This window comes from Carassius gibelio, chromosome A10 (genome assembly GCF_023724105.1).
Source record: "Carassius gibelio isolate Cgi1373 ecotype wild population from Czech Republic chromosome A10, carGib1.2-hapl.c, whole genome shotgun sequence".
Taxonomy (NCBI): Eukaryota; Metazoa; Chordata; class Actinopteri; order Cypriniformes; family Cyprinidae; genus Carassius; species Carassius gibelio.
The window spans coordinates 6320482-6342250 of NC_068380.1; the positions used below are offsets into that span (position 1 = coordinate 6320482).

Here is a 21769-nt window from a genome sequence, read left to right on the forward strand (position 1 = left end):
ATCATCAACAGGGCAGTTAATGCAAAGGAACAGAAATTAAACCTCTTCCTGATTCCGCAGAAGATGTTACAGAAGGACAGACTCATTCAAAAAGCAATCAAGTTCTAAAGCAGAGCACGGCAATAAAGCTGAAGTTTTACAAAAACATTTCTGTCGACCATTACAGTCATTATCTGTGAAAAATGATCAATCTATGAAAGACTCTTTCAGCTGGAATGCATGAGTCATTTATGAGTAATTTCAGCTTTGTGAAAAGGCTGGATGGGGGATATTTATGATTCTTCAGGTCAACAGAGAGAACAATGGGAGCTAAAACAGAGAAATTGACATGCATATTGATTTTTATGAGGGTCCTTTGGAGATCTCAGAGACAAAATGTCAGAAGTTGGTTTGCCATCGACCAGCTCAACTGCCTCTGATATTAATAACACAAGGCAAATAGTTAAATAGTTAAAGCAATACTGAACCTGTCCATCATCCTAAATGTCCCTCTTGAACAGGGGTAAAATCATTAGCAAACCAGTGTTTCCTTTGTATGCACTAAAACCTGGATGACTGAGTCTGCCAAAATAGGCCCAATACACAATTTGACAAGAATGTTATGACTTTTTTTTTCTTAACTAGATTAAAAATGACAAAAACAGTTTGTTTTTTGTTTTGTTTTTAAAGATAATGAACAGGAAGCATTAACTAAATAAAAAAAAACAATAAACCAATAATATATATATATATATATATATATATATATATATATATATATATATATATATATATATATATATATAATATTATTGGTTTATTGTTTTTTTTTATAGTTTGTAATGTTTATGTAGTTTTAGAAATAAATCTCAAGTTGAATATGAGTGGTGTCCAGTGATCAAATCTGCATTCTGTTTTGTACTTTAAAACAGAAGTAACATTTGATAATTAATAAATTAAAACAAAAAAATGGATATGTCACACTTTCTGACTAATGAATTGTCTTTTCATTTTTTTCTACTGACATTTTGCCATTTTATTAGATATTGGAAAAGCCATGGAAATTAATAAAACGTTAAAAGGTCATGGAAAAGTAATTTTTTTTCCAAGTAATTTTTCTAGGACATTACTAAGGACATCTGTGACATTAGACAGGCAAGCACAAGCACTCTGCATATGAAGAGGGCAACACACACAGCTCTGAAATAATTAAAAATATATATATATATTTCTAGCAAGAGACTGCAAGCATAACTAGAAAAACACCTTCTCCTTGTCCTTTTAACATTTTATAAATTCCCATGGCTTTCCCAGGATTGAAAATAACACTTCCCAAATATTGCAAATCCTGATTGTGGGACAGTATTTCATGCAGCAACAATGTGCATACTGCAAAAATACCGTAATTTCTTTTGTTCCATAAAACACTTTTTGTTTGACGTACTAAGACTGGAAATGATTCATATATTTTAACTCTCTGTGTGAATCTTCAGACGGGGGCCGGCTTATTTGTTCATTCTTGAGTTTTCTTTGAAAGGAAATGATGAATGAACCAAGCTGAGTTACCCTGTCACCTGATCCATCTCTTTTTTCCACAGTTTTCCGAGGGCTCCACAATGTTTCTATTTGCCCTGCTCTCGAAAAGGTTAAGCAGGAAAGTCAAGCATTCTCGTTTGACAGTTCCGACACCATCGGCGGCTCACAGGTCCCTTAACCTCGTTCTGAGCAGTTTAGCGGAGAGATGATCTTGAAGAAATCGTCTTATTCTGCTGTCATGTGATGCTCTCTGTTGCTGAACTCATCTCAACTAAAGGTTGCATAGTGATTTATTTCCATTCCGTGACTTCCCCTTGCCATATGTGCAGCAGGGAAAAAACAACACGATGCCAGTAGATGAGCAATTTTGAATCGTTTCTTTTTATATATATTGTGTTGTGCTTCTAATTGCTTTGTGCTGTTGCTGAGCAGTAGGTTGATTCTAAATGACACTTCACTGCTTCATTACACACTCACACACACACAAAAAGATGTTCTCAAGAAAAAATAATCAGACAAAAACAGCTATTATTATTGTTTTGCAAATTTCTTATTTCATTTGTACGTTTTGAAAAGGATTTATTTTGTTTTTATTTACTGTTGCACAGTATAGTTGTAGTTTTCATCACCATCTCCTTCCATCTGCCTTTAATATATACTAAAATATACCCCAGAAACTGTCTTTTAACACGTTTTAATTTAGAGCTTTATTTGTCAAATTCATAATGCTTTGGTAATTGTGGAGACTTAAATGTGCTGTGAATGTGTCTATCTTTAGAATCCAAGAGGAGTTTTGAGAGTTTGGCTCAACTAAATGGCAATGTCTTTACAACGTTTCACAGCTGTGCTAAAATTTGCACAACTACTTATATACAAAATACTGTTGAATTGAACTTTTTTCTTTTTTTTCATTCTCAGAAAAACAACAACAAAAGCACAGAAAGCTGTCACTAGGGTGGTACTTCTTCATAAGGTACACTATTGTAAGGTACACTATTGTATAGGGGTTGTTTGATTCTGGAACCAGAACCAGAATCAGACAACCCCTACTGTCTAAGTGTTTGTTTATTTGGGTTTTTATTTTATTACTGAATTTGGAACCTTGCACTCCTTTGTTTTTCATTAAATGGCAGAAAAAGGAAGAGGTGTGTGCAGTTTTGAATTCAGAAATAATGTGACAGTTTTGCTGGTGAGCATAAATTAGTTAAATACAGTATATTTTGTGGCAACGAATTCATAATTTGTGCCTATATTTTTGCTGGGCTCTGTAAACAGTAGCCACATGTTCTGATGAAATAAAATACTTTTCAAGCAACAATCACAAATATTTCATTAGCCTACAGTACCTGTTTTAGCACTAATTCTTTTTCTGGAAGCCCTTATAAAAGCATGAAATAGATATTTTTCTCTCTGCTGCCTTTCACAGGTCTGTGTAGAAGAAAATACTTTTTTTAAGTTGACAAAATTAATTTTCACAACCAGTTCACACCGATTTTCGCAGCTACTTATTCACAGCATTAAGTTAAATACAGTTTATTTATGTCCGTTTACTAACGTTAATGTAGAACTTGAATGCTAATTTTTAAACTGATAGTGAATCATTTAGTTCTAAAAGTATGGTTTATTATTCCATATTAGCTTTTCTTGGCTTTGCTGGTGATATTGGTTTTAGTTAACCATATAATGACCTTGGGGCAGAAAGACAATAAATCACACACTTTCATCAGTATTTCTCCTCTTCCTCTCAGATGGTTTCCAATATGAATGTTCAGTACGGTTAAGCAGCCAGATGCACCGTGTCGTTTAGGAGGATGGAGTGCAGATAAGCGGCTCGCGCAGCGGGTTTGTAGAGATGTTTCATCATACATTCAGAGGATCGCATCAGGTTTCACAGAGAGCAGGATGAGGAACGACGACGTTTATTTAGGACTTCATATGTCACATTTTCGAGGCTCGCCGCATGCTGTGATCATCAGTTTCAGGCGTTTGCAGGGATATAAATGTGCATACTTTTATCTTAATTTACATAAACTCAGTGTCTGCTGTAAGCTTTTATTGTGAGCGCATGTGCACAGACCCATAGGGTTATTGCCGCTCTGACCATGTGCATGCCCGTACTCGCAACCCCACGTGGACATCGGCGATAAAGTTAAAGGCACGAGCTACACAGTTGTGTGCGGTGTGGATTGGGGTAAATTGAAGCATTAAGCTGCCATCACTTCTGGGTGTGTGCAGAATCAATAGATGCATCCTGAAAGTGGCTGCAGAAGTAATTTACTCAGCGCTGGTCACAACAGATCTGCTCCGGCACTCATGGCTCCCACACACACACACACAGCGCGGCCTACTGAAGAATGTGCTGATGAAGGCTTTTCCAAATTGCCGCATTTACGAAGTGTGTGACTAGACTTTCGATTAAGATGACAAAGCCGGAAGCAACAAGGACTGTAATTCAATCCAGTACAAACACGAGGCTCTGTACCTCGAGTAAAATCATCCTTTGAAGTCCGTTTAGTTTCAAGACGGATCCGGCGTGGTCGGGCCAACCTTTAAAAAGCCAAGATGATGGATTGAAGCAAGAGGAGAACTCATTTGTATAAAGATGTTTGGAGGGTTTATGAAATATCACTAATGCTATAGCGGGGAGATCATATCAGGTTTGCATTCCCTCGACCCTGTATCTGACTGCTGCTTTATTCAAGGAGGGCTTATTCAGATCAGATTTCAATAGGATGATCTCAACAGTCTCTATGATTTTAGATGTTGTATTTAAAGAGTCTAAAGTAGGCATTTTCTACACTGATGAATGATGCTTGTCCATCCCGTCACTCATCATTAGAATAAAGCAGGCTGTTTTTGGTTTTGTACACATGAAATGCAATAAAGTGAATAAAATCCATATGTTCATATCTGATATTGTCTTAACCATAGTGACAAGAAACTCGGTGGCTTGTGTTTTTATTTCTGTGTCATTGTGCTAAGCTAAATTGAGCTGCACAAAACTATATTAAACATCAAAAATGTTCGGATTATCTGCGATTGGGTTGTATCAAGGACAATATTAAACATAAGTAATAGTCTCAACTTGTAATCATATTCATGCTTGACTTAAATTTTTAAGTTTAGTTAACTTTAGTCAAGTTGGATAATTAACTAATTGCAGCTGAATTTTGAAATGAAGCATAACTTTCTAAACATATTCATTTTACAGCATGCATATTTCAGTTGGTCCATTAGATGCAACCTGCTGTTGACATAATCAGACATGACAGGAAGCCTCTTCTTTAATAAAAAAGTTTGGGTGAATCAAAAAAGAGAGAGAGAGAGAGAGAGAGAGAGAGGAGAAGCCGCCTCAGCTTGAATGACCACAGAACATCTTTCCCACACACTGTTTTATTCAACACTTATTTTGTAATCATGATTATTTGATCAGTGTAATTGCTCTGATGCACAGCTCGAGTTAAAGTTTCACTCGGAACGTTCTGCAGACTCATCCGTCGACGGCAGGCACTTCCTGCATCAATTAAGCGATGTAAACATTTATGCCAGACATTCAGGGGGGCTGCGGGAAAGAGAAGCTTACTTAAAACAGTGAGCTTATACATATGACAGCCTTAAACAGAACATCAGAAGTGGGGAAAAAATTTATGAATTCAATCATACTCCCACCAGAATGTGGAGTTTATGCGCAATGATGTACAGAACAACTACAACACCAGATTGCTGGAGGTATAAAAGAAGCTTCTAACAACAGAGTGTCTGAATTCACAGGACATGTACGTACATAAACGCATTTATTAACCATGAAGTGTCGAAACGATCTGCTCACATTAAATACGTGTTGAGAAAATAAAGTATTGGGATTTACATTCTGGTCTCTGGCATGTAAACACTATGCTGTCCACGTTAGCGAAGCTCCTGAAGAACTCTCCACACATGCAGTTTGGCTGTGTGTGTTTTTACACATTCTCATTGCATTGGAAAGTAAAACACAAAGCATGAAATCGTAAAGACGAGAGACCACATAAGGAAAGAGATGTAGTTAAAAAACAGTTTAGTGCACACAAGTGAAATCTATTTTACAAAGTCTTTAGCAACAACCTGCTAAGGATAATTCATCCTTGTTTAGATCTCTTTATCAGCAGAAAAACACTGCGGTTGGCATTGAACACCTTTGTGCTTTGGGCCACAGTAGAAGACCTACGAAATGGCCCAAGTTTGGCTCCTCGTAAAAAAAAAAAAAGCGAACACAAACCTCCAGGTTTCCCACAGTTCCAAGTTCCTGAATGGAACAGATTAGATTGGCTTACTGGGATAGTCAATGGCGACTTTGTGGATGGACTCCTGATTGTCATGTTATGAAACAACGTCCAAGGTTTGGTTTCCCCTGCTTTCATCTTTCAAACTCTGAAGTCTTCCACAACGAACATAATAATCTAAAAAACACGTTACTTTTCAAAATATACAGAAAATTGAGCTTGATATGTCGGTAATGTTCTTCCAAGATTGAAATGTTTGGATTTGTTCACGAATGATGCATGAAGCACAGGTGACTCACCTTTAGTGTTCGTCCAAAAGCATGTATGATGTTCAGTCCTCTAGTTAAACGTGCGTTTGCATTCGTTTCTGTAGTGGTCGAGTCAGGTCCGAGTTCTGGGACGACGACTGTGAATAGTGGGACGAAGACGACACCGAGGCTTTGCTAGCTTTGTCAAACTGCACGTATCCATCCGGCTTGCTGTAGCTGCTGACGCTGCTGTCGCACTGCGTGTCCTGGAACGAGCTGGAATCGCTGAGCGATCCCCTCTGAAACTCACGCTCGCACAACTCGATGGAGCTGCTGCCCATTCCCAGAACGAAACGCTGGCTGTAGTCATATAGTCGGTTGGGACCGGCGCCCAATGTGTTGTAAATGTTGGTGTAAGACATGCCGGTGGGGACGCGGTGTTTCCCAAGGGTCGCTGTGGCAGGGTTTCGGACCTCTGCGTTCTGATTGGCTGACAGGGATATGGTTGGGGTCGGCTGTTCTTTGAAGGTGTTCACGCTGTAGTATCCGTTGGTCGGATCCTGTGAGACATGAATACATTATTCCATCATTGAATTATTTGCACAATTTTTATGCAAACGCGCCATTGGAAAAAGAGTGACAATGATGGCACAGCATTTTGACAACACAATATAGGCCACATATAAGAAAGGAGCAGTTGGGGGTTCAGTGTCTCACCTTAGTGTGTTATTGAGAGTGGAAGAAAGCACTGTACATTCTTTCCCCCCACGACAATTCCTGCCATTAATGAGACTCAAACCTGCAACCTTTGGGTTACAAGTCAGACTCTCTAACCGTTAGGCAATAATAACACAAATAAAAAAGGTAATTGCAACCTTTTATCTTGCAATTCTGAGTTTATATCTCACAGTTCGGATACATTTGTCTTAGAATTTAGAGAAAAAAGTCATAATTGCAAGAGATCAAATCTGAAGTTTCCACCATGTATTAAAAAATAAAAATAGGTAACTGCGACTTTTAATCTCACAATTCTGAGTCTGAGTCAGAATTTTGAAATATAAACTCAGAATTGCAGTACAAAAAATGTTTGAATTGTGAGATAAGAATTCAAAATGACCTTTTTTATATAATGTGGCAGGCTTTTTGCACTGAAATGCCATGCTAAATAAACCATTCTGGCCGAATCATTAACACGCCAAATGAATCTCTTTGTCCTTTTGTTTTTCTCACTGTTTGTGGTCATTTTGCTGGGTGTTTCCATGAAGCTTGTCGTCAAATTAATCTGTTTATCCAGTCTGATGGCACAATTATAATTTTAGCAAACAATTATTGATCTATTACAGTATATACTTTCAGCTTGTATTAAAAGCAAAATGAGAGAACGTAAAAGGAAACTGTCATTTTCCTCTCATGTATTTATAAGCTGTAAAAAGCCAAGGTCAAGTTCAGCTCACACTAATTATAGGCAGTGTGACATGGAAATTAGGGAACAGACTGATAACTGTCCCACGCTAAGAAGATTACATGGTTTAGTGGTGTGAAACAGTCATCTCCAGCATAAACAGTCAAATCCTGTTATCAGCTAATTAAATGGGCCTTGACAATTCATGTCGGCATTAAATATGTGAAATAATCTCCATAAAATTCACTCACATTTTATTTTTGGCCAGTTTCTATATAGATAACATATATCTCTCGCTTTCTCTTTTTAATCTTAGCGGCCTTGTAGGAACGCTGAGGTGAAAGAACTCAGGGATTCCTGGAAAACAAAAACAGTATGGTGTGCACTTTCACCACTGTCAGAGTCAAGGTAGCACAGCTCTGAATGAGGACCAATTTTGGATGGAATGACATATTTAAGACTGAGAGGTGATGATGGTTCTGCCATGGAGAGATTGGTAAGGCAGGTATGGTTGCTGGGAGAGAACAAGACCACCTTGATTTTTACATTTTCTGAAGAAATTTTGACCGGTGCCAGCGCAAAACTCAAAGCAACTGGACCGAGTCTATTTCCAAGTCTGTATGATATTCTAGTTTGTAGACAGGACTCGTATTTAGTTCTCTCGCACAAGTTTTGCATTCACCTGAAAATCGTTGTCTTTGCTTAATAAAAGTTTTGCATTCCCCCAAGACACTTCGTTCCCTTTGCAGATGTTTCGCATTTCCCTGATCAATTTTGTGTTCTCTTTACAAAACTTTTGAGTTGCCTCAAGTAACTTTAAGTTCGTTTGGCAAAAGTGTTGTGTTCTCCTGAAAAACTGCTTAATAAAAGTTTTGCATTCTCCCAAGAGACTTTGTTCGCTTTGCAGATGTTTTGTGTTTCCCTTAGAAACTTTGTGTTCATTTTGCAAAGGTTTTGTGTTCCTCCAAGAAACTTTGTGTTCAGCAAACCCATGATTCACCATTCATGTTAATGAAACAAATGTCATACCCAAGTTTAAGGGTCCAATTCACACTAATAACTAGTTGCTTATTAGCATGTCTATAATTAACATATTGGCTGTTTATTAGTGCTTATAAAGTACATGTAATGCATAACATCCATAATCCTACCCAATACCCTAAACTTAGCACATACCTTATAAACTATTAATAAGCAGCAAATAAGGAGTTAATTGAGGCAAAAGTCATAGTTAATGGTTAGTTAATAGTGAGAATTGGACCCTAAAATAAAGTGTGACCGAAGTTTCCTAAAATCCCATGGGAAATTAATTAATTTAGTTTTACAAACCCTGTTGCAAGAAAATCCAATTCAAATATATTATTTCAAGATATTTTTTTTTATTGTAAGTACTTTTATCTAAAGAAAAGTGGAAGTGTTTAATGTAAAGTAAATGCAACTCAGTAGGCAGTTACAAAGCAAAGTTTGTATTTTTGGTCAGTTATGCTGGCCTTAGCAAATATGACTAATGATGGACGCTTTGTAGTAAATATGCAATTTCCAAAGATCCAAACAAATCCTTGAAATATTGAGCTTTTGAAATGATCTGAAAGGCTGAAAAGTTCCAGACAAACGTTCCAGACAGAAGTCTAGCCAAACAGCATTCATTAAACGAATTAGCATGGACATTCTACTAAATGCCCCAGTATTTCTCAGTTACCAGAGGATATAATGAAACCTTGGGCTCTGGAAATCTGACATGCAGTCAGTCAGTATGACAACACGTCCATTTGTAAACATTTCTATAATGGACTCTGTAAAGCAAAAGAACATGGCAAGGAATTCTGAAAAAGTCAGAGAGCGAGAGTTCCCACAACTCTGCTTTATTAGATTCTGTTAGATTACGCGGCGGTTCTATTAAATCAGTTTTTTTTATGAGTATGATGGAGAAATGACTCTCTGGGGTTCTTTAATGGTGACAGATGTGAGTCCTGCAGAGTTCTCCCCCCGTCTCTCCATCCCTCAGTTCATCACCTTAATGTGCTGTAGCTCCCTCTCCTCTTCCTGCAGGACCTCCAACTGTTTCAACACAGACTCTTGCTGAAACTCGGATCGCTCCATCTAAAAGCAGAAAGAGAGAAAGTGAGATGATGCAGTAGATGCGTGACTGGTATTGATTTCAGCCTGTAAGCATGTACAAGAGAATTTCAGCATCCAGCAAGAACAGAAATTCCCTCAAAGCTGAGGTCTGATCTGAAACCGGTCAAAGTTCAAGGATGCTGCAGAGCTGCACTGTGATTTGAGTGCTGCGGTGGAAAGAGGCGAAGGAAGACTAAAAGAAAAGTCATGTTCTCCCATACAGTGTCACATTAGCTAAATTTAACAGCTCACACAATTGTCACCTTAAAACCGAGCGGTTTTGTGTCCTTTGAAACATACAAATTTTAGAAAATATGCATGGAGAAAATTTTCGCCCTGACACGAAACTTGCAGATTCCTATTAGAATGACTCAATTTAAAAAAAAAAACAGTACATGTGACCACACTTTAACAACAAAAATATGATTACAACTTGTCTTTTGTGACATCAATGTGGGCGTGTCCAGCAACTCGACAAGGTTGAGAAAAGTGTAGCTTTATGTAAATGATCCTTCCTCTTTGAGACATATGCAGGCACATGTTAAAATATGCTCTGTTGAAACAGACATTATTCTGAGTGAGTTAAATTTACGCACTGGTAATTGTTAATCTTGCTTGTGATATGGTGTATTATGCACTGCTATGTATATAAAACGTTTCCTCACCAGAAAAAAACATATTACTTTGTAAAACAGAATTAATCTTATTTTTACTGGCAGTGCATCTCATTTGTTGCTAAGGCCACCAATAATGTGAGGACATCTAGAGAACATCTACTAGCAACAAACATTACAGAAAGAAAAGGCTCATATCTTGCATCTTCATGATGAAAAGCTTTGACCTTGCGGATTCAAAAGCAAATGCATATGTATTCAAACCCATCTAGCTTGACTTTGATAGTCCTTAGGAGGCAATTTACACTTGGATTCAGAGCTGTTAACATCAGATTATCTGAAACGAATGCTTGAACCAGATGTAAAGGAAGACAGAGAGAATTGAAGAGGGAGGTTAGAAGTGCAAACTCACCATCATTTGCTTCATGTTGCTGTTTTCTTCCGGTTCTCTGGTTGCGTTATGGTCCTTATGGACAATCTCCACTCTGATGTCGTTTTTAGTGGATACGACCCCTTTGAGATCTGGCGGAAATCGTTCTGATTAGCCACGGTGATGAGAACCACATTACATCCTACTGCTTCCGCTGAGCTTTGACATGATTCGGAACATCCCTTCACATACTTGCGAACATGCAGCAATCGCTCGTAAACAACATGCATGTCTATTTTCCCAGAACATGGCCTCTAAAAGGTGATAGAAAGGCTTACTTTCACTTTTTAACGTGCCGGAGAGCTCTCGCTGCCGGGAAGAGAGGGACACTGGGAGTGATGACATCACAAGGTGCATGTCCTCTATGGTGCACAACATGCGAAGAAAAAAATATCACTTGTTAAAAGATGAGGTCATTACAGTCCTGGCCAGATAAAGTCAGGAGCTTGCCGCTAATGGAGGCAATTTGCGAAAGGCGAGATAAGACAATAAAGACCTCAGATAGACTAAGACGTGAGTGAGGTGAAGCTGTGCTCTTATCACTCTGTGATATAGTGTTAGGGAAGCTACTCTGAAAATCTGGCTTGCCAGTTGAAGTAACGGCTGCTGAAAATTCAGCTTTGACATCACAGGGATAAATTAGATTTGAAACCATATTTAAAAATTACTGTTTTACTGTATTTTTGGTCAAATAAATGCAGCCTCTGTGAGCATCAGAGACTTTCAAAACATTAAAAAAATCTTTCCAACCATGATTGTGTGTGTGTGCAGAAATATATTTAAATATGTACAGGTATATATGTAAAACATTTTATTTAATTCTTTAGATTAAATATGAGGATCTAGTCATGGTGATATATAACTATTATACAACTATTCAAATAAAAGACTACATTTAAAACACAATGACAATTGGCAAAATATTTAATTATAATTATTTTCCTGGAGAGTTTGCTGAGCTGTAAGGCTTTGTACAATATAATACAAAAAAAAAAAAGAGTAATGTAGTGTATTGTCGTGCTACACTGCTAATTGATGAAAAAAACAACATTGGAAAACAAGACTAATTTGACAACATCTGAGTAGCTGTTATGATACAGAACAAGTAGTTAAGGGGCACACCTTTTAATTAGCTGTACTCCAACACTTTTGTTTTATGTGTGGATAAAGTTGTGCTACATTGCGCAACACAGCGTCATCACAAGATGAGTCTAAAACAGTGCATGGGTGTCTCGGTGGACATGCGGTGCGAGTCGCCTCTGTGTTTCTGTCTCTGTAGAAACAACGAGCTCACTTACTCCTCTGCAGTCGAGCGCAGCAGAAAGCCCCCAGGGTCCCAATGAGGACGATGAGAGCCAGGAAAGCTCCCACTGCAACCCCGATGATGACGGCCAAGCGCAAAGACCCTGAGGAGAACACAGAACCGCTGGGATCATCAGACAACCAGTGACAGAACGTGGATGTGCATAGTCCCGATCAGGAGCCTGTTTGTCACTTGAGCAGACATAATGAAGTCATGTTCCGTGAGTCTTCGATTAAATACTACGGGGATGAGCTGACCTCTTTGAATAACTCAGCTCTGCACCTTGGGAGTCGGCTTTGCTAGAGGAAAATGGGCCATTATTTGAATAAAAAGAAAAAAAACATCTAATTTCATTTAAATATTTCAAAGAAATCATAAAGGGAGTAGAAAGGATTAAGGGCTGTTTAAATTAGATTACAAATGGAATATGTCACAATTCCATTAAGGAAATCCACATACTTAGTAGATGACATTTAGCTGAATAAACAGACTATGATCCAGTCTTTGCCCTAATGCTCTGAAAAATCAAGTCACTGCAAGACGCGAGTAAAACACACTCACACACACACACACACACTAGGCACTGAACACCGTGTCCTAAATAGATGCGACGTGACCCGCAATAAAAGGTATCTTTTCCAAGTTAATCAGCAGCATCTATTGTAGAAACAGTTTCAGTTTCTGCAACATTGTGGCCAGAACTACAGTATTCAAACCACAGCAATAATAATCTCAGGTACTGATTATTTGCTTTATTTATTGTTAAATGTTGCAGTGTTGTTGTTTAGGATGCGGTGTAAACTGATTGTTACCTTGCTCTTTGAGGCGAATGATCTCCGTGTCAGAGCCGAAACTGTTCCACGCGGTGCAGTTGTAGATGGTTTGGAAGTCAGCAGGAACGATGTTGCTCATGGTGAGGGTGGAGATGACACCATCCTCTGTGCTCACCGTCTCCACGGTATAACGGCCCGATGTTCCTGATTCTAGTACTGTTTCTTTCCATGACCATGCCTGCATAAAATAAAAGCATAGATGATTATATAATGCTTTGGAGTAAGTTCATGCTAAAAAAAAGAACCAATTTATGGGTTTAATTTCTATTACAATGTTCTTGCAACTTCCAGGAAGTTAAAACAAGTAATGCAACTCATTTCTTCATTTTGCTGTTTTTTGTATTTTTTTATTAATGCACTTTTCAGTTCAAATACTCCTAGGCTGAAAAAATGCTTTTGCGGTTCAGTCAATTCTGCCTCTTCCCAGCATGCATCAGGACATGAATAATTAATACGGTTGCACTGTCTGACGGTTTGCCAATTTGATTTACACTCGTTGTCCTGTGATGTCAGGAGAAGTTTGTTCCCCTATTTAAAGTGATTGATCGTTTCATATACCAAGTGTTGAAGGTCTGTGTGCGGTGGTATTTCAAATGTTTTTGTGTTTTTTGCCATGTGCTGTTGTCAATAGTTTAGGATCATGAGCACTTTGGCCTTCATAACATACATTTCCCTTAGAAAACAGGAGATTGGGCATATAATTAAATGAACAGTTTGTAACCATGAAAATACAGGAAACAATTTCCACTGAACTATTCGTTGAGCTGCTTACTGTAATTAGTACTGTAATGAATTTTTACAGTCCACATGTCTAGAAATTACACACCCACACATACGCTTTGTGAACCGCTGAAAGAAACCCAAACACTCAAGCTATAAATCCTTTTTAATAGATCTTCAGTGCTTTACAAGCTCACCAAGGCTACATTTGTTTGAACCAAAACACAGTAATATTGTATTTCTAAAATTTAAATGAACTGTCTTCTATCTAATATATTTTAAAACATAGTTTATTCCTGTCATCCAAAGCTGAATTTCCAGCAGCCATTACTCCAGTCTTCAGTGCACGTGATTCTTCAAAAAAATCCTTCTAATATTCTAATCTGCTGCTTAAGAAACATTGCTTATTATCATCAATGTCGCTAACAGTTATGGTTAATATTTTTGTGGAAAACATGCTAATTTTATTTTAGGATTTCTGGATGAATAAAAAAGATTAACATTCTTTTATTAAAGAATATTAATGCATTTACTGTCTCTTTTAATCAATTTAATTAACCTTTGCTGAACTAAAGTATTAATTTCTTTAAAATCTTACTGACCTCAAACTTTACAGTAGTGTATATAAATATTATTATTAACATTTTACTGAATATTACTGACATGACTGAGATATATCTGACCACTTTGAATATGTCTGATATGATTTCCGGAATATTTGACCACTGAATACTGTACATAGGTAGTACGGATGGATAGATAGAACTCACAATGCGGTCTGGAGGAGGGGTGCTGCGGATGAAACACTTGATCTGGCCCTTCTCCCCGTAGAGAGCCTGCTGCGTCTGTGTGCTGGAGATGCTGGGAGGCCCTGAAACAAATAACAGACAGTCAAGCTTCCTGTCTGACAACTGAACTGCCTGCACATCACATCAGCACACATCCTTCCTGAGAGCAGAGATGACAGGACATACGCTCCTGTTTTCATGATCTCCAATCTGCTTTTGATGATCTTCTATCTTAAGATGAGGTGTAAGAGTAGAGAATCAGGGACAAAATGTTGCTTGTGTTATTTCACTGCTTATTTTTCACTGACTGTCCACATCCAGCCAGCAAGTATTGAAATGAAGTCACTGTCATTCTTTTCAGCACAAACATCCTTTCTATGTAAATTAGGCTCATTATAGATTGTGGCTTATGCACAAAACTCAGTGCTATTTGATTGGCACAATCATTATGGTAAACGCAATTTCCTTTAAAAGAGATGTTCATGTACATTTTCCCATTCACCATTGATCACGGCAGCCATAATTCCTCAAATGATATAACCAGGCAAACTTCCAAAAAAACAACAACAACAGATTCACGTGTCTGGATTGTGAGATTTTGTGGCTGTATTAACAACATTACCTCATTTGCATATTTTGTTTAGTAAATCAGGCACTTAAACAAAAATAGAGTGCAAATTAGCAGACAAATATAGCAGCTCCGAACTCATTCTTTGTGAACTGAATCATCAAACACTTGACACTTAACTGTTAATGGGTAATTGAAAAAAAAAATTAACATTAGACTAAATTGGAGAAGTCTAATGTTTCGTAGAAAGATTATGATGAATTTATTACAAACTGTTTTTCTCACAGTGATGTCATGCTAACTTTCTCCAAATCTGTTCCCATGAAAAAAACAAACTCATCTACCTAGATGGCCAAAAGCAGTTATTTTCAGCAAACTATTCGTTTCAAATTTTAAGTAAAAAAAACAACAACAAAAAACTAACATGCATGGGTGAACCATTCACAATCAGATAAATAGAATGCATTTAGGAAAAATAGGTTATTTTCATTCAATTTCATACTGACATTAACTTATCTTCGTCATATGGTAGCTACTTTTTTCACAAATGCACCAAAGAGAGTTAAGGAGTTGAGTGTTAAGATTTGTTATTTCCCAAATAACAACTACAATTTCAGTCTGTTCCTCACTCAAACCTATCACATGACTTCAGAAGACTTGAACAAGGATTGTATGGACCACTATTAAGGTGCTTTTTTGTCATTTTGGAGCTTGACAGTTTCAGTGCTCATTATATTGAAAAGTGGCAAGATATTCTCCAACCATTTACATTTTGTGCTCCACCGAAGAAAGTCATACAAGGTTGGAATGACATGAGGGTTTAGTAAATAATGACTGAATTCTCATTTTTGGATGAGCAAGTCATTTAAATGTTCCCAGTGCAGCTTATTCCACAAAAATAATGCTTAAAGTAAACTTCATAATTTCTAAAATAATTAAAAGTGAAAGAGAAAAGGGAGAGATAAAATCATAATAAAGACAATCATAACTTTGCCATTTCTCCTTCCACAGCAGATTGTGATTGAGGTTCATTATGTGTCTATACGAAAACAGATTTTCATTTTAATTGGAATTCGGGTGTTTCAGTGCGCGAGTACTATCCCATCAATTACAGATCCCAGCAGCGTGCAGGAGTCTTCTGTACACACTGAAGCTCCGTCTCTCTAGAGAGAGAGAGAGACAATGCTCTCGCTTTCCCCGGCACCCTCTTAATCACACGCACACTCAAAGGCTGCAGTCGGGCAGAGGGCTGGGAGGCTTTTTCCGTGCTCTTCCAGCAGCAGCCTGTTCAGATCGTGTCCTCTGGGGGAGCCAAACAAATCTGACAGGGGATCATGGCCATAAATGAGGGCTGTAATTAAACAGCTTTATCTCTCAGGCTCAGACGGGAAACCAGCTGAGAAAGAAGAGAGAGCAGGATGAGAGACCGAACCGCATGAGGAAGGAGCAGTCACACGTCTCGCTCCGTGCCTGGCTTTCAACGATACTCTGCTTGTATGGTGGGAAAAAAGGAATGTCTGATCATCTATGCTAACTGACTCACGTCTCATGGAGGGTCATAGCATGTGTGTGTGTGTGTGTGTGTGTGTGTAATATTATTAGATCAATGGATAATAATTAAAGGGTTAGTTCATCCAAAAATGAAAATTAAGTCATTAATGACCCTCATGTCATTTCAACCCTGTAAGATCTTTAATTACCCCGTTATTACCTTTCTGGACACGGACAGTATACTGTACACACAGTTTCAATGGAGGGACAGAAAGCTCTCGGACTAAATCTAAAATATCTTAAACCGTGTTCCGAAGATGAACGGAGGTCTTATGGGTTTGGAACGACATGAGTGCGACACAATTTTAATTCTTGGATGAACTAACCCTTTAAAATGATCCACCTAATCTAAATTAAAACACTGGAAGTCACCCTTACTAATGTTTATACTGAACATACAGTTGCACAGTTCTGGATTACAGAAGATAACTGTAATCCTGGAACCACAAAATATACAATAGTAAATAAAATAATAATAATTCAACCTAACAATACAATTTTGCAGAAAACAAGCAACACAACAAGATTGAAAATCACTGCAATAGAACTTGTAGCTGGGTTGCATTTAGTTGCATTTTATTTCGTAATTTAACCTGATCTCTCTTGCATGGAGCTACCAACATTATCATTCATCCTTTCCACACTTTCAGCTTCTAGCAAGCTTCTAACGGGTGGACTGAAAGCAGAAGAAGTGAGAGGGGAGCTGTTCAGGAAACACTGTGAGGGGTTCTCATACACAGTTTGATTTCAATTATAAGAAAACGTCTTAGAATGCCTACAAACTGTGTTCAACAACACCTCCATAAGAGGCTTCTGAGACTGCATTCTGAGTTGTTAATGAGTGTTTTCCTGTTGATTTCAAAGGAGACTGAGGTTGAAAATCATTATTTTAAAGTCACCCTCTTGTGGACAGCAAACTGATCTTTTCATTTTTAACTTCACCATGAAAGACAAACCTGAACCTGAAGCCTTTACAGCAGAGTGAGTTTTATTTCTTTGGATTTTACAGAAAGGTACAGAAATTGAAGTACTTTTTGAAAAAGTTTAAAAGCACCTTTTGTTCCCCTCAGATGAGGGTCACAAGCAGCATAGTGATTGCATTGATATCGATCGGTTTCATTCACGCACGTCTTTAAGGGTTCTCACAAAATCATCTGTGTTCATCAAAGAGACGCACTTGTAGCCTAATGGACTCTAATATGGTTATTCATTAATGATCTATTATAATATCAGTAATTGTATTTCCCGTTCATCATCTGTCTAATCTATCTAATTTCTGGCATTTAAGCACTAATGCGTCTCCTCAGTTTATTAGCATATGGCTGCACATTTCTTAAAGAAACAGTCCACCCAAAAAGTCTCATGTCATTGCAAACCTGTATGACTTTATTTCTTCTGTAGAATGTATAATTTTATATTCTGAAGAACACCTTTGGATCTTGGAGTAAATAATGACAGCATATTCAAGTTCTGCCATTTTCTTATCCTTGTAATCTGATTTAACTAATGTAAGCACAACAATCAAATGGCTTGATCATCACGGATGAACTGGTTTCCAAAACTTGGTGTTGCTGCATTATTGGCATGTTCACATCCCAAACGAAATGTCACTGCTTATTGAACAGGAGCAGATATGGGTCATCGAGAACCACCTTTGTCAAAGAGCTACATTATCATACAGACCTTAACTTTTAGAGTTCATGATTTGCATCAGGAACACAACTTCATTTACATTGTGGGCGTTTTTACAGATTGCATAACATATTTGGGTTTGAAATGTTTAGTCTGACTGAATTCAAAGTATTCGTCGGTGCTAGATTGTGATATAGACCTCAAGACTGACCTTAAACTGCTGGGGCATTTTTAAAACTGTATTACTATGTTTCTGTGGAACACAAAAGGCAATGTTTGGTATGTATATATGCAGCTTTTCCCAATACATTCAAGTTTCAAAAAAGGCCATTAAAGTACACTGCCCTGCACCACATTTGCTAAATGCATCCAATACTTGTTTCTTATTAATTTTGGGCTGCCATAGTTCCAAAAATGTCTGTTTTGCTCAAGCATGTCAAAATTACTCAATTTTTTTTTTTTACTTTTGTAAAGTAAAGAAGGATTGTATTGTTAAAAGACAACTGCCACAAAGACTATTATTTGTATTTCAATAGAAGACACAAAGTAATACAATTCTGAAACAGTAAATTATGACAGAATTTTCATTTTTGATTGAACTGTTCCTTTAAGACCGGATTAGACCCAAGGACTCAAGAAGACCCGCAGTCACACATGTCGACCCGGGCCAGATCTCAACCTTGTAACACCACAAGAGGAAAAACAGCAAAGATTACGAATTCATAGAGCGCTGAAGAGGCTTATAGCCTCACAGGAGCAGGCCGGTGTTATTGCAAAGCCCTTAGGACTTAAAAGTTCCCATCAAAACAAACGGATAAAGCATACAAAGCTCCATAACACTTTTTCATGAGCTCTTCGGGAGCGAGAATAACCAATAAAATGATGCCGACAGCAAGACAAAGCAAAACAATCAAAGCACATATGTATATGGTCTTTGTTGCTATACTTTTCGAGCTGCCCCGAATGGCCTGTGATATTTTTTTTGATTACATTTCAGGGAAATACACTTCTCGAAGTGTGGGGTTAATCAATACGCCCGTATTGATTCAGAAACCTGGTAGAGTCCTTCAAGTATTTCACACGCTCTGAGTCTATCATCTATTGGCGAATGAGAAGAAATGATGAGAGCGATTCAAGATCAGCTCTCCTGATTACGGCACCCATATCTCCGAGGGTCATGGAGCATGTCTCGGTTATTACAAAGCTAAACAGTGTAGAAAACATCCATTTTAGCCTGAGTGAAATGTGGCCTGATCCTGCTTTGGAGAGCCTCTTCCAGCTCTTGTGAGTCGAAGCAATCAAAAGCCGAAGCAAAAGAAAATTCACTGAACCAACACACTGGAATATAAACAAAGTGTTGAAGACATTTACCGTTGACCGTAAGCATGACCTCCTTCTCTCCCACTCCTACCCGCGGCACCACAGCTCGACATACGTATTTCCCAGCGTCCTCTTGTCTCACTCCCTTCAGTGTCAAGGTGTTCTCGTTGCTTAGCACCTGCAAGGTAACAGATGTTTGAAGAAAACAAAACGCTACAGTAAACATTATAGAGATTGTTAAAAAGTTTTCTCTTGCTTGTCTTTTTTTTTTTTTTTTTTTTTTGGAAGAAAATTCATGAAGCAGAACTACATCAACAGTATAATAAACCATCACTCTAGTCACAAATACAGCTTGTTCCTTGAGTTTTGACTTCATTTCTACATCAGCTGTGAGATCCTAACAGATGACGACCTACACAAACACAATGTGCTCTACATAAGGTCCATTAGCCCTTGAAACTCAACTGTCACAGCTGTTAGCTTCATCAAAAACAGATCAGTCACGTGTGTGTCAGACACATTCATCACATCCAGAAGGAAAAATGAATACATTTCTATAAGATAGAGATGTGTACAATTCAGATTGTAATTAAGAATGCACTTTAAATTACAATTAAACTCCTGAATTTGATTCTATGTGACAGAATGCAGAATGCTGATACATGACATTATTCAAACAGAAGTTAGAATCTATCATAGTGGCACTCAACAGTTACTCAAGAAAAGGGTGGATAATTCCAATTTAACTTTCAGTGGAGTACTGCCAACTCAGGAACTGAAAGCGAGCCAATTTTTGCACATCCCTGTTATAAGTTTTCTGAGCAATGCAGAGTAAATTACGTACGACTCCATGGCCCCTTTTCATCCAGACGATGGTGAGCGAAGGGTTTCCAATCCAAGCGCAGCTGAAGACGGCATCAGATCCCCGATCCACTTGGAGGCTCTGGGGTTCAGCGGCCAGACGGGGTCCGACTACAACACAAACACATACGCATATTAATTATCTTTTGCTTTATGCAAAAGAACATTCATAAAAGGAAATCATGCTACTCAACAAATGGGTGGAAGGTGGTCATTATCAAATTTAAATGAATTTGAGCAGCTCTGCAAGGAAGAGTGGGCAAATATTGCAAAATTAGCAGAGACATATCTCAACAGACTACAGGTTGTGATTAAAGCAAAAGGTGGTTCAACAAAATACTGATCCAATTTTTTTTTTTTTTCGATTTTTTTTGTTTTGTTGACATGTTGTTGTTATATCTTTCACTTGGATGTTATAAGTTGCACTTAATAAAAAAAAAGATTAAAACTGTCCGTCTTCATTTCAGGCTGCAAAGCAACAACGTGATTATTTTAAAGGGGTGTGATTCTTTGCTATACCCACTGTATATGTAGCAGTTAAACTCACAGTAAACATCCACGTTACGGCTGATGTTGGTGCTGCCCAGGGCATTGGTGACCTCACAGGATACAGGCTCGGTGAAGAAGGAATGATCAACCAGCACCTCATAAGTGTCTCCCGTTGCATCTGTGATCATGTTTCCCCCCTTCGCCCATCTAATCATCCAATAAAAGACAAAAACAGAGCAGGGAAATGAAAGACCCAGATGGACACAGCTTCGTTTTTTTTTTTTTTTTTTTTTTCAGATCTGCCGTCAAGATCAAAGGTGACAAGAAATATATTTTTTCACGGCCAAATGACCAAATGAGATCATGTCTTATTTGCATGGTGTACTGAAACAACAAAACATTCTTCAGAGGGTCTGACGTAATTTAGTTTGTTTTTTTGGGGACTTTTCATTTTCATTTCATGTCTTCTTTGGCAGAAGAATAACAGGACCACATTAAGAGGTTTTTAGATGCTGCTTCTATCACTGGCTGTCTTCGATGCTGCGGTCATAATAGTGAAACGTAAAGAGGAAAGCGAGAAAATATCGGACAACACGAGCGATCGCTGCTGCTCCAGATTCAGACAGGAAGATCAAGCACTAAGCAGATAAACGTTTGTTTGCATCTGTGAAGTAAAAGTGGACAGTGTTACACAAATAAAAAGAATTTGGTGTAATGAATGTAGTCGGTGTAATGTAATTTATATGTGCTGACCCCTAGACAACTTTCTTCTCCATATAGTTTCCTCTGGGTTCCTTTGGGGACGACAGCGAGAACAGAACAGAGAACAGCTAAGAGAGATCCACACACAGGACAGAGCTGATGGCTTCGCCTGTCAATCTCAGGAGGAAACAGTCTGACCAAGTTAAAATATGGCAAGAAAAAGAAAAAAAAGGGCCAAGAGAAATATTCTATCTGCAGAGATGGACAGATATCCTTTTCATTCAAACATATGGGATTTGTTAATGTGTAACTAATCCAGTGGCAATTGATTAAGCATCAAAAGCATCAAAAACTAAGAGATAATCACAGCAGGTCTCATCACAGATTCAAACGAATGCTGATTACATCCTGTTAAG

The 21769-nt window shown here is 37.9% G+C and overlaps 1 protein-coding gene across 1 annotated transcript in view; it reads right to left on the reverse strand.

The window, feature by feature from the left end:
* Positions 1–5554: 5554 nt before the first annotated feature.
* LOC128020948 (kin of IRRE-like protein 3) overlaps positions 5555–21769 on the reverse strand; it is a 126792-nt gene continuing 110577 nt past the window's right edge. The window contains exons 7-16 of the mRNA XM_052607778.1: positions 20710–20858; positions 20146–20273; positions 19353–19479; positions 14213–14313; positions 12702–12900; positions 11885–11992; positions 10865–10948; positions 10569–10678; positions 9438–9524; positions 5555–6582 (exon numbers count right to left, since the gene is read on the reverse strand). Coding sequence (XP_052463738.1) covers positions 6118–6582; positions 9438–9524; positions 10569–10678; positions 10865–10948; positions 11885–11992; positions 12702–12900; positions 14213–14313; positions 19353–19479; positions 20146–20273; positions 20710–20858 — 1558 coding nt within the window. The 3' untranslated portion in view covers positions 5555–6117. The remainder of the gene's footprint in view (positions 6583–9437; positions 9525–10568; positions 10679–10864; positions 10949–11884; positions 11993–12701; positions 12901–14212; positions 14314–19352; positions 19480–20145; positions 20274–20709; positions 20859–21769) is intronic.